Source organism: Cyphomyrmex costatus, unplaced genomic scaffold (assembly GCF_001594065.2).
Source record: "Cyphomyrmex costatus isolate MS0001 unplaced genomic scaffold, Ccosl1.0 scaffold302, whole genome shotgun sequence".
In the NCBI taxonomy this organism is placed as follows: domain Eukaryota; kingdom Metazoa; phylum Arthropoda; class Insecta; order Hymenoptera; family Formicidae; genus Cyphomyrmex; species Cyphomyrmex costatus.
This window is the reverse complement of record NW_017277148.1, coordinates 1,912,087-1,929,200: the sequence shown is the minus strand read 5'-3', so window position 1 is coordinate 1,929,200 and position 17,114 is coordinate 1,912,087. Positions and strand designations below refer to the sequence as shown.

Sequence of the window (17,114 nt, the reverse complement as noted above, 5' to 3'; positions counted from 1 at the left end):
AGCTTTCAAGACATTGACTGCTTTAACAGGATACAAAAATCCTCCTTTGCCATCGCTGATTTTTATCTATCTAATGTCATTACGTTGACAGCTAATCGATATAAAATAAAATATGCTAGCAAGCGCCGTCTGCCGTTTAAAACGTGAAACGGACAACAGTTTTTCGACAAAACGCCGTCTGTGTTTAAAACGTGAAACGGACAACATTTCCGATGTTAAAATTTTTGACATTTCAACTCCACATCGAGATATCTTCCTTCGTAGGGTACGTAGACAATAAAAACATATTTATAATATAATTTAAACAATAAAACTAAATTAAGAATATTTAAAAATTGATAAATTTAGCCATTAATTGTGAGATCCGGTAATCTCGGGTACACGGAACTCATCGACTCGCGTAAAGATACACGTGCGGTCTCGCGCTTCGCGTTTACTTGGCGCGAGACATTACCGTGTCTCTTGATATAGTATAACAATAAGACTGTAAGAACTTGTATACACATACATTTAATTCATTCAACGTCATATTTAATCATGCACTGAAGAGGACCCAAACGAAAGGGTTTCAAACGCCTATAATCTATTATTTTTAAAATATATGAAAATTTACACACGGATAACCTGTGTTGGCTTGCATCGGCTTTTGACAGTTACTTGATAATTATTTGCCTTCATTGGTTGTGTTTTTCACATGTACGATTCTATAAGATTTAATATTTAATATAATTATTTTATTGGGTTTCATAAATAAATGTCAGTAATTAATAACCTGTTTATTTATATTTAACGTATTTTCACACGCATTTGCAGTAAACTTTCACACATGTTTATATAAATTATTTTATAGATTATAATGCATAAGAAATAAGCTTACATTTATATGCTATTTTATCTTTTATGTATTATTACATAAGTAAGAGATAAACAACATAATTATTGAGACAGATTACATTTGTATAAATAATAAAAAAGATTTCAAACCTAAAAATAAATATTATGACACGTAATTATCTTTCAGTCAAGAAGGAAAAATTTCAGGGGAAAGTATTGATTCTAAATATTTATAAAAGATACTACAAGAATTTAATGATAATTAGACTAGTATATAATTACATTTATACAAATGTAACCTGTGTCAATAATTATGTTCTTTGTCTTTTATACTGTTATTACGGAATTTATATATTTAGGACATAAATTTTTATATTCATATTAATATTTATTATACATTTCATTGTGTTAATTTTTGAATAATTTAATTAAAAATGCGAGCTAACTTTTGCTTCCGTTCATCCTTCTCGTTCAAAAATATTAAAACTTACCATGCAGTTTATTCTAAAAAATATTGGTACGCATATACGCGATGCAGGACAGAGAATATTTCGTTTGCCGACTTTTCGTGTATTTCTAGAGGGAATAACTTTTTCAAAGGTTTATCGAATAACAGTTTCCGAGGCAGTGAAACAATCGCGATGTACTTGGTCTGATCCAATTTCTATGGCACTTTAACTTATCTTTAAAAAAAAATGATGCTTTTAAAATTGCTGGAGATTAAGTCAATAAATAATTATAAATACCGACGAGCGTTAAATGTAACATTTTTCGTACATATTCGGTTACGTAACTTTTTTTATATTAGTTTTTATGAAAGTAACTAATAAAAGCTTTTCAAAAAAATGTTAGCTATTCACGAAAAAAAGATATAAATCATATAATTAATATTTATTTATGATCAATATATGTTATAGTTGTACGTCATTCCAGTTATCTCTATGTGATAGGAATGTATATAGTTGATTTATTTACTTTGATGTAAACAATTCAATACAAGGGCTCTTTTAATAACAATATAAACAATAAAAAGGAATGTAAGAGTCAATTTTTTTTTATAATGAAACGTTATAATATATGATTCACATTAAAGATAAGAAATATAATTAGATATACAATATAATCGAAAAAAAAAAGATTATATGTGTTATACATGTCACTGGGTGAGTTTTTTTTATCAGAATGACGATATTGCCTGCTTATAAAAAAATTTTTTTTACTAAAATTTATTGTCCACTAGAACATCGACAAATTATCTATATTCGATCTTCTAATCGTTTGCAAGCGCTTTCGGGTTCTTCATGAAACGCTCACCAAACCACATACAACGCAATATAATATGTAATCTTTTTTCAAATTTTATATCTAATTATATTTCCTTCAATCTTTAATGTAAATAGTTATAATGTTTTATTATAAAAAAAATATACTCTTACATTCCCTTTTTATTGTGTGTATATATATGTATATATATATATATATATATATATATATATTATTGTTGACAAAAAGAGTTTTTGTATTGAATTATTTATTTCTAATTTTATATTTCATTGTAAACATACGTAGAATGTATAAGCATGCATACACAGGTATTTAACTGTGTGTGTAGTTCAAGGAGTATGTGTTTTATAGAATTTGCAGATGCAAAGCGGCTTACAACATAGTTCCAAACGTATCGTACATTGCATTGGTGTCGTGAAAAGTTACATAAAGTATAATATATATTTTTGGCTTTCCGTTTCGTTAATAACAGCGGTAGTAACTAAATTAGTCTTTACACTGTATTAACATAATTTGTCTGAACCAATTAAATAATGCAGTTGCCATTAAAACATTCGTGATTAAATGTTCAAGAAACAATTTGATTTCAGCAACCAGATACATTGCTGCAACACGTCATTCAACTATTGTACTGTGGTTCAAGCACGACATAGTTTTTCTGTAATTTATTATCTAATCTAGTTGGCATCACCAGATTTTTGTGTAGACCAACCACATTGTTTTCTTCGTGATCAGTAGGCTTAAAAAAAATTTTGCACATTATTGAAATTTTGATTTCAAGTTACGCGCTTTTTAGAAAAAAAGTGATATTTATAATGGTATAATATTTAATAAAATATTAAAAGACATATTATAAATTAAATTAGTAAAAACATCACCTTCTCATTTTAAAATTTACACAACTCAAAAAACGTGATTTTTATATTACTAATATTTATCGTGAATGAGCTAAGTAAACATTATCCTGTCAATCATCAAAAGTATACATCAATATAATTTCATCAAAAATCGTTAAAATCTTCGCAACTCGAAAAGATATTTTTGAAGATTATAAAAATGACAAAAGTGACATTTAATTATGTTAACAATGTATATGTCACATCTCAAAATATTGCCAAAAATATAAAAATTTCATTGATTCCCCTTTATTATTGCAACTGAATATCTATGTAAAATTTTAGCACAATTCTCTTATTGGTTTAAAAGTTTTTTTTTGTTAATCTTTATCTTTGTGTAAAATTGTGTTTTGTAATACTTATTTGTTAATTTAATAATAAAGAAATAATGTGTAAGAATTAAATCAAATTTTAAACATATACTGATCAAACAATAATAAATATTTATGCAAAGTTTTTATTCTTTTTGTTGATATTATTTGATCAGCGCTGCAATAATTTTCTGTCAAATTGAAAAATAGAATTTTCTCCTTTCTAGAAATTTAATTTTTGGAGTTACACTATTTTTGAAAAAAATAGAAGAGTGATATGTTCTCTTTAATCAGAAACTTTATTTGCGGAAACTGACAACAGAGATGAAAAAGGTTGTGAAGTCGGTCTGACTGAATACGCACGTAAAACTGAAGCACCGAGAATGTTTGTCTGCGAGAATTAATATCGCACATTTTTGTTCTCTTCAGTTTTTTTAACTTCCTTAATTTTTCAAAAAGTTTCTTAAACATCTTCTCTGCTGGGACACGCGATTTTAACTATCCAGAGAAGTTTTAAAAGCGCGGTGAAAAGTTAAAAGGCGATGCTAGTGACGCGTGAGTCCCCTTAACATTTGTATAACACGAGTAGCACAGAATGCGGATGTGTCAGAATATATCGGAAAAACGTCCTCAACAAATTTTATAGTGGAATAGAATAGAACTGACATACGAGTACGCTAATCTAAATATATTTCGATACACAAATCCCAACCGGATGTGCCAACGGTTGTATACATTTTCAAGAGCTTTCTTTTGTTCTACACGTATGCAATTTGAAGATTACAGCATTGAAAATAGAATAACAGTGACATACAAATTTTCATATAGATTCCTTTGGTTTCTATAGATAAAAAATAAAGAGTTTAACATAACAATAGGATAATAAAAATATTTTGAATTATATTCAATAAAAAAATTAAAAATTCTAAGAAAAATTTAATAAACATAAAAGCCTTTTTTTGATAATGTTCCATGTTAAGATACAGTATACTAAACGCAACGCATGTACAAAATATCCTAGAATTTGTGCCACTTCTGATACCTTCATACGTAACTTAGAGCTTTCATTCATTATAGCTCGCGTTTCAAAATTACTGCTCGGACACAACTTTGTCTAGGAAAAAGGTTGTTTTTTTTAAGCACGAAATCGCACTGATATTCCGTGTACGCAAATTTTGGGATACACTGTGTATATGTCTCGCATGTCTCAATAAAGTTTCATCAGTATTTGACTTTTAAAAATATTTTGAAACAGGTTTATATATTTTATAATTATTAATTAGTGATATTAAAATCTTTGATCGTTGATAAATTAAATTAATTATGTGAAGAGGATTATGTAAATTAAAAAAATGTGACTTACATTTCTTTACTCAAAAGAGATGTATATATTAAATTTTAGAACAAAATTTATTTTAAAAAGATATTGCTAGCGCACTACTTTTCGTTGCATAGTTATATAAAAAAAAAACGTACATATAAATTTTTATTAATACTAAACTTTAAAATATGCTATAATATTAAAGATACAAAAAAATAATATATAAAAGTTATAGTAAAAAATATATTAATAAAATATTAATAAAACTAATAAAAAGATTAAAATACGCATATATTTATTCTTGGTAATATATAGATTTTATTGGATTATTTTATTTCCTTGTTAATTGCTTTTTTCCCTATAACTGTAAAATTATGTCAAATAAAACTCTATACGCATTTCTTCATATAATTTGAAGTAATATATCTGTATGAATTAATAAAAAATAATATAATTAATTAATAAATAAGACCTCGAAAAAAAAGAACTAGAATAAGAGTTGTATATATATACTTATTGACATTTGCTACAATAGGAATGTAAAATATAATTGGAAAATATTAACTTCAACGCCACCGAAATACAATCCTTCCCGATTAACAATGGCGAAGTTGTAATTACATAAATTTCGTGGCATTCGCAGAGCTCGGATTTTATTTCGTCGTCGCACTGTTGCCTTGCAACAGAAATGGCGCAACAAGGATTGACTACGACGGATAGCCTCCGGGAAACAATTAATTAATTTCAATTATATCCAGAATGCGAACTGCACGGTGTTCCGTGGCGCTTTGACAGCACGTCTGTAAATTGGCGTTTTCCTATGTTATCCAAGTTGAATCCAGTAATCAATTATAACAACATAGTATACGTGTAATTAGGTGTTTACGCGAAACTATACAGTGGTGAATGTTTGACGAAGGATCAGATTTATATTATATTTATAGAAGCTTACGTTCTGTTTTAAGGCGATCCTACAACTTTCGGCAATTTAATTCCACCAGAGGAAGTGATCGAAGCTGTTCAAAACAGCGTCACTTCGCAATTATACAATGGATACGCACCGAGTATAGGTAATTTTTAATAAGGTCTTTAAATGTATATCGTTTTCTGTGAAGGTCTTTTAAATTCTAAATAATTTTGTTTAGTTCATAGGAAAATTTTTCGAATACGATAGAAATAATAGAAAAATTCAAATTTTGATATTTTTTCATGTACATACATACTATTACATTACCAATTTTCTAAGCAATTATGAATTTAAATAATATTGAAATAATTACCGCATTATTCATTATATAGGTTGACGCAATACGTCTTGTACGATTAATTATTAATAAACTATTAATAAACAAATATTTTCATTGCATAGCTTGCAATAATAATAATTATATTTATTCGGCAACATAAAAAATTAATTATTTATTCTACAGGTCATGAAATGGCACGAGAAGCCGTAGCTGAGTACAGCTCGAACGAATATGTGAAAGTCAATTCCAAGGTAGGATGATCACATACTTATATTATATAAAATGTCGTAGGTCCAACATGTATCGAGAGCAAATTTAAAATCAGTGACACTGAAATTTCTTATCACGTGTTTAAACCATATTTTATTTATTCAACAACAATATTGTTAATTATTTATTCAATAGAAACTGCGAAAAGTCAAATTTTGCCGAAGTTGTGTTTTAATATTAATAACAATCGTAAATTTCTTTTTCCGCCTTCGCGCTATGAGACAGGAAAGCGACATGGGTTTTATAAGGGGACGACATGGTTGATTGCATATTTTGAGTAGTATGAAGATAGTTAATTAACTTGATGTTGCGAATTTTTATGCAGCGAAAATCACAGATAGAAAAAGAAATGTAGCAGTCAAATGCTATTATATAGTATAATAAATAATGCAGTTAACGAATAAACAAGTCTCCAAGTTTTTGCAAATGATTTATTGTATTATTTATAAACAGATATATTAAATTATATAAATATTAAATATTATTATAAAGTCTTCATTGAATAACAATAGCAAAAATTAAAATATTTACTATAGAAAAATATAATTTTATTTTTTTTCCTTAAAACATTTTCAATCATATTCTTCAATATCTCCATATGCAATTACACTCAGCATGTAAATATAAAATTTATATACCTGTAGGTATAAATTCTTGTAACAAATAATTTATCAATTTTTACTTGATTAATCATGTAGATGTATTTTTTATATTTCAATATTAAAATGCTAGAATATTTTTATCATATCCAGTAAATCTATATAAAAATATACTGAAGCCTGTGGAAATATAAAAATATTTTACTTTAAAAATATTACTTTTCGTTTCCATTGTACATTTAATATAACACGAATAAAAGTAAAGCACGCGGAAATAAAATATTTTGTATTTCTATATTTGCAGGACGTAATTCTGTGCAGTGGATGTTCTTGCGCACTCGACTTGTGTATTACGGTTTTAGCTCGAGAAGGTCAAAACATCCTAATTCCACGTCCTGGTTTTCCCCTCTATCGAACGCTGGCGGAGGGCCTCGGTATTACGGTCAAAACGTACAATTTATGTGTGAGTATTCTTATCGAAAAAAGAAATGAGAGAAAGAGAGAGAGATTTAATTTCTGTTAAATGTATACGTAAATTAAATTTTAGCAACTATTCTCGCGATGACTCGAAGATTATACAAATAAAGATCAGAGTTTCGTTTTTCATGAATTTCTTTTTTTAAGCACCTAAAACAACCCATAAAAAGAATGGTTGGAAACAAGTGGTGAGAACATTTTTTTTTACAGAAATATAAAAATTTGATATTTTAAATGTGGGAACTTCTTTTCAAAATATTATATTGATCTACACACGTTCCATCTATAAATATTAATATCTGAAATTATTGATATTTTTTAATTTATTATATATTTACTTAATACCATGTGTTTGACAATGAATAGTGCGACAGATCAGCTTCATATTATCGTAATAACGTAAGCGTAAAATTGATAGGTATTGCAGCGTAGTGGTTATTTTGTAAAAATCGCACTTGTAAAAGAGAGGTAGTACAATACGTGCTACCGTGTTGCATCGTCATTAATAAGAAACGTGCATAACACCGTCTGCTATATTTCTTAAGTTACGCGTTATTACAAAACGCACTTCAAGTAGTACAGTCGGGCTTAATACGCAACTTTATATGCAAAAATATACCATTTCGTTAATATCTTTAAATTTATTAACCACCTAGGGCGTGAATGCATTCATTTATACGGAAAACAATGAAGGTGCATAATATTTCGTTTATTTAGTGTGCATGAGAATGAAATCTTAATACAGCGTCAATTACAGATATTATTTTATATATGCCAGAAAGTATTATTACTTTTCTACTTTTTCAAAATTTACGACTATGCAAGGTTTTACACGACTTTAACGTAAAACAATAATATAACGTCAATTTATAAACATTGCTTGCATTTTTAATTTTTATGCAATAAATTAAAAAAAAAACAATTTTTTAAAGCATTTTATTGATAAATTAATTAAAATAATACTTTGTCGCAAATGTTTACAGTTTTATTAAATTGTGTAATAGCGCAGAAATATTTTTACACCCTTAACATATGTGTGTATAAAAAACAAATTTATATTCATAATTTTAATATTTTTAAAGCATAAAGCTTTTATTTCTATAATTAACAAAATTTTGTTGTACAAGAGACAATTTTTTTTAACTTTTCAGATATGTTTAATTCTCAATTTAACTAATTTTGCAATTTAATTCGTATAATTATATTGATTTTAAATTTTACAAAGAGTTACTTTTTATTTACAAAGCATTTAATTTAAGTCAATTAAAGTCGTCATGTTGCATAATGACTTTATACAGCACGAAATCATATTTAAATCACCCATTGCTATTTACACGATAAATCAGTGCTTTCACTCGAAGATCTTCAAACCGAAGTGCTAATGAGGTAGTTTCCTCTCTTTTCAGCTTTGCTTGGCGAGTTTTAACGTCTCACTCTTCTCTTTGCGCGATGTTATAAACTATTTTATGTTTAAAAAGTAATTATAACCACGTAGCTTTAATTATGCATAAGATGGAATATACAAGAAATTTGTAAATCCTGATACATTGCTTATGTGCTTTTATATTATATACCTACAAACCAATCACGTAAATATGAATTTATTTATAAACAATAAATTTTACAATGGATTTTGTAAAATCCATGTAAATGTCTGCTTTTACTGCTGCATGTTTTATCGTTTTTGATGCAAATATTTTTCTCTGCCTTTCTTTATCTCTCTTTTTATTAAAAATGTTCTTTTAAAATTATTCTATTTAAAAGGTTTAAATGAAAATATATATAAAAATTATTTTGGTATTATATATATATATATATAAATTGTTTTATTTTTGATATATAATTTTACAGAAAAATGCTGACGTATAGATGGAAATTGTTTCAGCACTATGCTTTTAACTGCCAAGTAACATTTTAATTATAAAACAAATAAGTTTTTGTAAATCTGTTTAATAAATTCATATCCAAGTTGAAAAATCATTAAAAAATATACACATTTATAAAAATTATATTATTGAATATTGTGCAATTAAATTTAAAGAGTAAACATAATTATAAAATTTAGTAAAAAATAAATATATAAGGGTATTTATTCACTTGTTAGAACGTAATATACGTATTAAATTGTATTATTTGACTGTTATATATAATGCCCATTATGATTTTTTAATCACAAACGTGAACAGGTTTATTGATCTTTCCACAATGAAATTGTTTTTCATGGCGTTTTAGTATTTAGTTTTAAATATTATTCATATATATAATATATAGTCAATCTCTTAAATAAAAATTCTGTTAAAGAAGAAAAACATTTTTACACAGATTTTATGAGACTTTAAAAAAAAAGAGTAGAAATATATTTGTCATATTAAAATTTTGTCTGTCAAGGGATCAGAGAGAATTATTCAAGAACTCATAATCGAGAGCAAGCGCATGGGTTTTAAGCAGCTTTAAAATACAATATTACGCGATATAGAGGGAAAGGACAAAGAGAAATCAAGATTGAGAGGACTTCTCGTAAATGCATTCTATTAATATTAATCATTTTTAGCCGGAGCATGGTTGGGAAATCGATCTGGACGACCTGAAGGAGCAAATCGACGAGTCGACGGCGGCAATTATTATAAACAATCCTTCGAATCCTTGTGGCTCGGTATTCAGCCGCAACCATATACTTGACATTCTCGACATCGCCGCTCATTACTACGTACCCATTATAGCCGATGAGATTTACGAGCATATGGTACGTGCCCGAGTATTACGCTTACCACCCAAGTATCAAGTGACAAATCGTTTCATTTGCGGAACAAATAAAGCACGTATCGCGCTTGTTCTATTTGAAGGGGGTACGGAATTAGTTCAAAATATGCACGATGCAATCCCGAATTCGCGTAGTGCACTTTATTAACAGATTAAAAAGATTTTTTGTTTTTAGCACGTACGAGATGTTTAGCTAATTTGATAGTGATAAAATATTTTATAGTAAGAAAAAAAGTACAATTATAAAGAAATAAATTATACTAATTATGTATTTTTAACAATGTCTTTCTATTTCAATATTATCAATAAACGAATTTTATTTTTGTATTTAAAAAATTATATTAATAATATGTATAAATACAATTGTTCATAAAAGAGAATTTAACAAATAAATTTTTATAAATCTTTGGGAGTATTAAAATATTATATCCAATTATACGATAAATGCAAAAAATATTTGTACGTACACAGGATATTTTTTTATAAAAAGTTTTTGTAAAAAATACACATTAATTAATAATTCATTAACAATGAATACGTTCTGTTTTAATATAAACAAAAGAGTTGTGCGAAAACAATCATTTGTGATTTCAGAAATTTTTTTCGACTGTATAAATACCTATTGTGTGTTTAAACAAATTTTTATTTCCGCTCATTATTAAGATAATATATTTTAATTATTATTACACATCTTTTTAATTACACATTAATTTAAGTAAAATAATTTTGAAAGAAACAATCCACTTTATTTTTTGTTAATAAATTGCTAATTCATGTTTACTTTAAAAAAACAAGGTTTCTTTAAGAAGTCTTTCCTGTAAATACTTTTTACATTCACTGTATTATGCATAATGACAATAACTACATATTTTGAAAAATTTCATAAGACGAAATAACACGACTGTCACGCTTTTTGCATTATATTGTGTCATATGCCTTTGCATGCAGGCAAAACATATATTATGCGCAAATACATTTTTCGCCTCACCACTGTTTTCAGGTATTTCCAGGACGGACTTTCCACTCGTTAGCGTCTCTATCGACCGAAGTTCCTATTTTGTCGTGCAGCGGGCTGACTAAAAGGTATGTCGGGACGTGTAAAATGATTATAAAACTCCTGATATTTCGATGCTAGAATACAAGCACAAAATTTTCTATAACATTCCACAAATTTTCATTCGCGTAACGTATGTTTCTTGCATATATTAAATAAGACGGTTCGTAACTAATCCATCCTTTAAAACAAAATATCACGTTATATTAAAAGGTTTTTTTTTTCAAGAGCCAAAGAGTGAAAACAGCGTAAAACAAGTTCCTGTGTTTTTAATGTTCTAAAAATGCTTATAAGCATTAAAATAAAAAAATCAGATAATGCTTATACAATAGTAACGATTATGTTCAGGAAAATAATAAGAAAATAGTTTTAATAATTATTTCTTACATTATAAACGCGATGATAATAGTTTCAAAATAATTTGGAAAATGCAGCACCGACAACTTTTCGTACATCGGGTTTTCAGTTATTTTCAGTACGTTACCTTCTATTATCTTTCATCGCGAAAAGTATGGAGCGAAACTAGCGATTCGTGAAGTTGACGGAAGGAATCCTTGGAACGAAAGCGCTCCGCTGTAAAATTTTTCGCTCGATTTTTTCGAAAATAGGACGAGAGGTTGATTGAGCGTGAATAAAACGTCGCGATCAAAGCCGAAGGATCGGATATTCCGAAGTTTCGCGATTATGCCTCCATTATTTTAACGGTATCAGATTTGAAACGCAACCTAATTTACGACCGTTCGTCATACCAGTTGTAAATGAGTTTCTGCAGCTTGTTGGTCTTTCATTGCACAGTGTATTTTACACGCCGCAGATTTCGCAGCGTGGTACTTTTTGGTATCAAGCACTGTGAATCACGTTTCTCATGTAAAATTCAAAGATGTACACGATACACGCAAATATGCGATAAAAAAATATGAAATAAACGATAAAAGTAAATTAATGAATAAATGAATGATACATTACAACATTATTATTTAATAACATAATTATTTAATGATTGTTACATTGTTGTGATATCTTAAAACAAATATTTTTAAACCAATTTTAAAATTAATCTTTTCGGAAGAGAGCTTTTATACATGATATTTATTATAAAATGTCATAATCTGTTTTGGATTTGTTATTTCATCTTATAGAATTTTTTAATAGCTATTGTTATTATGCATATACAGGAAATATAAAAAGTATTCAAATAGGGAGACTTCTTAAAGAAGTAAAAATGCTTAAATTGATTAAAGCGAATTGTGCGACGACATTTAGTGATTTTGTTTATTTAACAGGAATACTCAAATTGAGAAGAGAAATGAAGAAGAAGAAGCAAGTATTAAGTAGGCAAAATAAATATACAAATATTCTCTTAATGTAGTATTATTATTGATACATATATATATATATATATATATATATTTATAACAAGATTAATGCAGATAAGAATAATATATTAACATATTTCTGTTGAGTTTCTTTTTATTATAAAAAATAAAAGAATTATCTTAGAAAGAGAGTAAAGAATGTATTTTTCATTGCTTATTAAACTTGTGATGTATGTACACTAAACTTTTTGTAATCGCACGATATACGCATCGCATGTGACAAACCATGTAAAATTGCATGTCGCAATAAAGATAACTTTTGCTCATAGATTGCTTATTCAAAAAGCCCATTTCGTTCTTTCATCCGCAAACAATTTTTAATCAACAATCAAATTAAAATACTAATAAATAAATAATTAGTTTTTCGTCAATATCAAAAATAAGAATTTATAATTTTTATATTAATTGTTATTATAATAATATAATTTTTGAATTAATTGAGATGTACCATGGCAAAATGTTGCAAGTACTAAAATTATCTCAAAATGCTTTTTATAATATGAATAAGTCGTAACTGCTGTGTGTTTTACACTAATATTTGGTGTAGAAAATACTGCTATAAGTGAAGGAAAATAGTGCAACTAAAACGTTAAAAGTATAATTGGTATTTTTATTTAAACGTACCTATAGAGTATTTTGTCTTGCATTTTTACTTGGACTTATAAAGTTTTAAATTTTTAACTTATAAAATTGATTTTTAAAAATTAGAATTACTAAATTAAAAATTTTTTAAAAGACTGATTATTTATATCTTTGTATACAATAATTTTTTTGTAGAATTTTAGAAGTGATATAATAAAAAAAATTAATTTTTCCTTTTTCCCCTGAAAAATTTAAAAAATAGTACTTATAAGATGTGTGTGCGTATATTTTTTGCCATGGCATGCCTCAATTATTTTTGTATAGAAAGCAATATTACTTTTCTTTAAGAATCTTTTTCTTCAATGTAAAAGTTTCTCTCAAAGTTAAACTCTCTTACACAATGTATAAAATGAAATTCAACAACAGTCCTATTTTGATATCTCTTGTCTTTGCAGATTTTTAGTTCCAGGTTGGCGTATGGGTTGGATAATAATCCATGATCGTCAGAACGTGCTAGAAGCCGAGGTGAGTAAACGATCGTGGTACAATACGTGACAGCCCGAAAATAATTGCTTCCCCGACGGTATTGTTTCCGTAACGAGGCTCGAGCATGTCTCGGCGAGTTCGGTACCGCATACTGCGGATTGGATTAAATTTCGTTGATTAAACTTTATTCCACCATTAAAGTTCGGCTCTTTGGCAATCGACCCTTTGGCCGATCGTGCCCTTAATTCCTCGTCTTGCAGCTGAAGCATCGTCTTGGACTAACTTTAAATCGCCGCGCCGCGCATCTCTATCGGATATATTTCTATGCTCTTTAATAACTTTGCAAGAGTTGCAAAGTTGTGGTCTTAGATAAGTAATCAAGAGAGTTCTGCGATAAGAAAAACTAACCGACAAGCTGTATATACCTATATATATACTATTTAAATATTGTGCAAAAATTTTATCCAATAATACAAAGTCATTTATCTTAAATTTTTCTGTACTACAAATTATTAAAACTATTCTACGCAGTACAGTTGATTGGAGAAAATTTCATTGTTATATGGAAAAAACAATTTTTGCTGAAAATTGTAACTAGATAGATTTGAAAATAATTTTATTGAATTATCAAAATAATTATGTAGAAATATATCTTACGCATGATGAGTAATGTTACAAAAAGTTTTGACATCAGTTCAAACATTTTATATAATTATTTCGATAGTCTAATAAAATTACTTTCAAATCTGTATACCATATAGTTAAATATTTAGATGCTTCAACAAAACCTTCCTTTCCCTACATAATTTTCTAACATAACTTATTGAAAACATGACTAAAATTTAATCAAATGATTCACATCATTTCTTTTTATAGTAAAATATAAAAAAATGTCATTTGTTTCAACATTTGTCCATATATTTCATCGTATATTTTTATCATGTCACACTTTGAAAGAAAAGGTTGATTGTACGATCGTTTGATGATGTTCTTCCACGGGCAGGTATTGGACAAGCTGGCAAATAGTCTGTCAATGTATAGCACATTTCGATATTTCACAGTATTTGAAGTTCACGAGAAATCTAATATCATCACTGAGAAAAATTTCTGGTTAAAAATGAACAAACTAGAAGATTCTGATTGTATCAATCAAAATTCTGATGGTTATTTCAATTAGAATCATAATAGATTTAACCTGAAAGTTATGAATTGAATCCATTTTCAACTAGAATTTCACTTAAAGCAACCAGACTTTTTGCCAGTATATTAACAAATTTTTGAAAATAAATTTACATTGATTTCGATATAATAAACACGGAGTTCGAAATCTTTACATTTATTCGGATCACAAAACGATTTGATATATAATCTTTTAAAAAATTTATTTACACAATTTTTTAATTTTATAGATTTCATTGTTTTTCCAGTAATACATTATTTGTGACACTATTTATCTCCTTTTATCTGTTAAATACGTAAAATTTTATCAAAAATTTTTGTGTCGTTTTATTTTTATTTAGTAGATATACTTTATGGTAACTAATTCTATATAAATATTTTTCATATTATATGACATAAAATAAGAAAAAAATTCTATTGTAAATTTTAACAAACAACACAGATTTAACGTAACTATCTAGTGTAAATTTAAATACGATAGAAGCATAGTATCTTGCATTGCATTCATTAATTGTACACAGAAAATATAGCTCAACAAATCCTAAATTGTTCGTTTTTCAGATTCGCAAAGGTTTACATTGTTTGAGCCAGCGAATAATTGGCAGTAATACTATTATTCAAGGCGCCTTGCCTAAGATACTTCAGAACACGCCACAAAAGTTTTTCGACGATGTTATCAATACCTTATACGTAAGTTAACGTGATTAAAAAAAAAACATTAAAAATATGAATTCACAAAATTTTTTAATTTATGGTGTTACAGTCACATTCTAAATTGGCATACAACTGTATAATAAAAATTCCGGGATTGAAACCGATAATGCCGGATGGAGCGATGTACATGATGGTAATGATTCCTATTGTAATTAGCCCAGCCACACCCTTGCATAATTTCAAGAATCACAGTGCATTGTTTGACAGTCCGTATAGCTCGCGGGTTAAAACCGTAAATGCTAATCGAGCGTCCGATAAATAGGTCGTACAATTAGTTGGTGCACGACCGCTATTTATACGTTAATGCAAATACCATCAGTAAGGTGGGACTAACTGCAATTTATGAGCTATAAATTATTGAATCGATTTCCAGGTCTACATCGATCTACAGTGCTTTTCGGAATTTAATTCCGATGTGGAATTCGTGCAACGGCTGCTAATGGAAGAATCCGTGTTTTGCCTACCCGGCCAGGTTCGCATTTTTGACATTTTAAATTATTAATTCATTGACCATTTAAAATTTTTTAATTATATCACTTAAATCCGTGTAAAAACACGGATTTTTAAATTCAATTTTACGAGTATTCAATGCTAATCTCTTTGATTGAAAATATTGCAAAAAATCAAAGCGACACGTTGCAATAAAATGTGCCGGATAATCCTTTTCATTAATTAATGTAACGGCAAAATTTGACAGATTCTGTAATAATTTATTATTTTATATATATATATATATATATATTTGAAAGTTTTTAAATCGTTTATCACAAACATAAAAGATAATTACTTTAAACAAAATTACTATTTAAAAAAAAGTTAAATAGGAACTTAATCTTATTAATCTTTTGTATTTTGTATCTTGACTCTCCAGTGCTTCGAATATCACTCTTACATGAGACTGATAATAACCGTGCCAAGTGATATGCTCGAGGAAGCTTGTCAGAGGATTCAAGAATTCTGCGAGAGACATCATTGTAAAACAGAGAAGATCTCAAAAAAGAACGATTTCGTCAACGAGATTCCGTATTAAGACACGAGTAAATACACAGAAATTAGAATATTATGTTAACTCGCATCAATCCGCTGATTATTTTCCGCGGATTGGATCTTTATTTTATGTGTTTATATCTTTGCTTGTAAATGTCTTGTGATTATGTAATAAAGATTTTATATCTATATATATATTTTCTCTATAATGTTTTAAATACTTATTTAAGATTTAATATAAAATTTATCTTGCACATATATGACACAATTTTTTTTTACAGATCCGTAACTTTATATTACAATAAATAATGTGAAGATGAGCGATATGAAATGTAGCAATAGAATTGTGATATTAAAATCATAACTTGAAATAATTTATGCGTGCATAAATGACTTATGACATTGTTCGCTATAATTTGATATTTTTCTGAATTTGTTCTTTATTTCTTGTTATTGCTTTTTTATGACACTTATTTGTGAAGACACCTATAACACGTAGTCATAAGTGTATATACAACGAGTGAGTAGTTCAATTTAACGAGAGTAAAGATTAAAAAAAAAACACGTTTGTTTAAAGCTCAATATTTCTAAAATTTCCTAAATTAGCGCGCTGTATAAATCTCAAAAGGAAGTTTAACAAATTAACGGATCTAAGCGCTATGCGATCATAGAAATTGATTAACTCTCTATTAGCCGTGTGAAATTTTACATCTTCCATCAACAACTTGAATCTTTGA

At 27.6% G+C, this 17,114-nt stretch overlaps 1 protein-coding gene across 1 annotated transcript in view; it reads left to right on the top strand.

The window, feature by feature from the left end:
* Tat (Tyrosine aminotransferase) overlaps nucleotides 1-16,422 on the top strand; it is a 19,291-nt gene extending 2,869 nt beyond the window's left edge. The window contains exons 2-11 of the mRNA XM_018542069.1: nucleotides 5,612-5,716; nucleotides 6,077-6,144; nucleotides 7,067-7,225; nucleotides 9,791-9,982; nucleotides 11,000-11,082; nucleotides 13,467-13,536; nucleotides 15,238-15,366; nucleotides 15,440-15,523; nucleotides 15,764-15,862; nucleotides 16,262-16,422. Coding sequence (XP_018397571.1) covers nucleotides 5,612-5,716; nucleotides 6,077-6,144; nucleotides 7,067-7,225; nucleotides 9,791-9,982; nucleotides 11,000-11,082; nucleotides 13,467-13,536; nucleotides 15,238-15,366; nucleotides 15,440-15,523; nucleotides 15,764-15,862; nucleotides 16,262-16,420 — 1,148 coding nt within the window. The 3' untranslated portion in view covers nucleotides 16,421-16,422. The remainder of the gene's footprint in view (nucleotides 1-5,611; nucleotides 5,717-6,076; nucleotides 6,145-7,066; nucleotides 7,226-9,790; nucleotides 9,983-10,999; nucleotides 11,083-13,466; nucleotides 13,537-15,237; nucleotides 15,367-15,439; nucleotides 15,524-15,763; nucleotides 15,863-16,261) is intronic.
* Nucleotides 16,423-17,114: the final 692 nt, after the last annotated feature.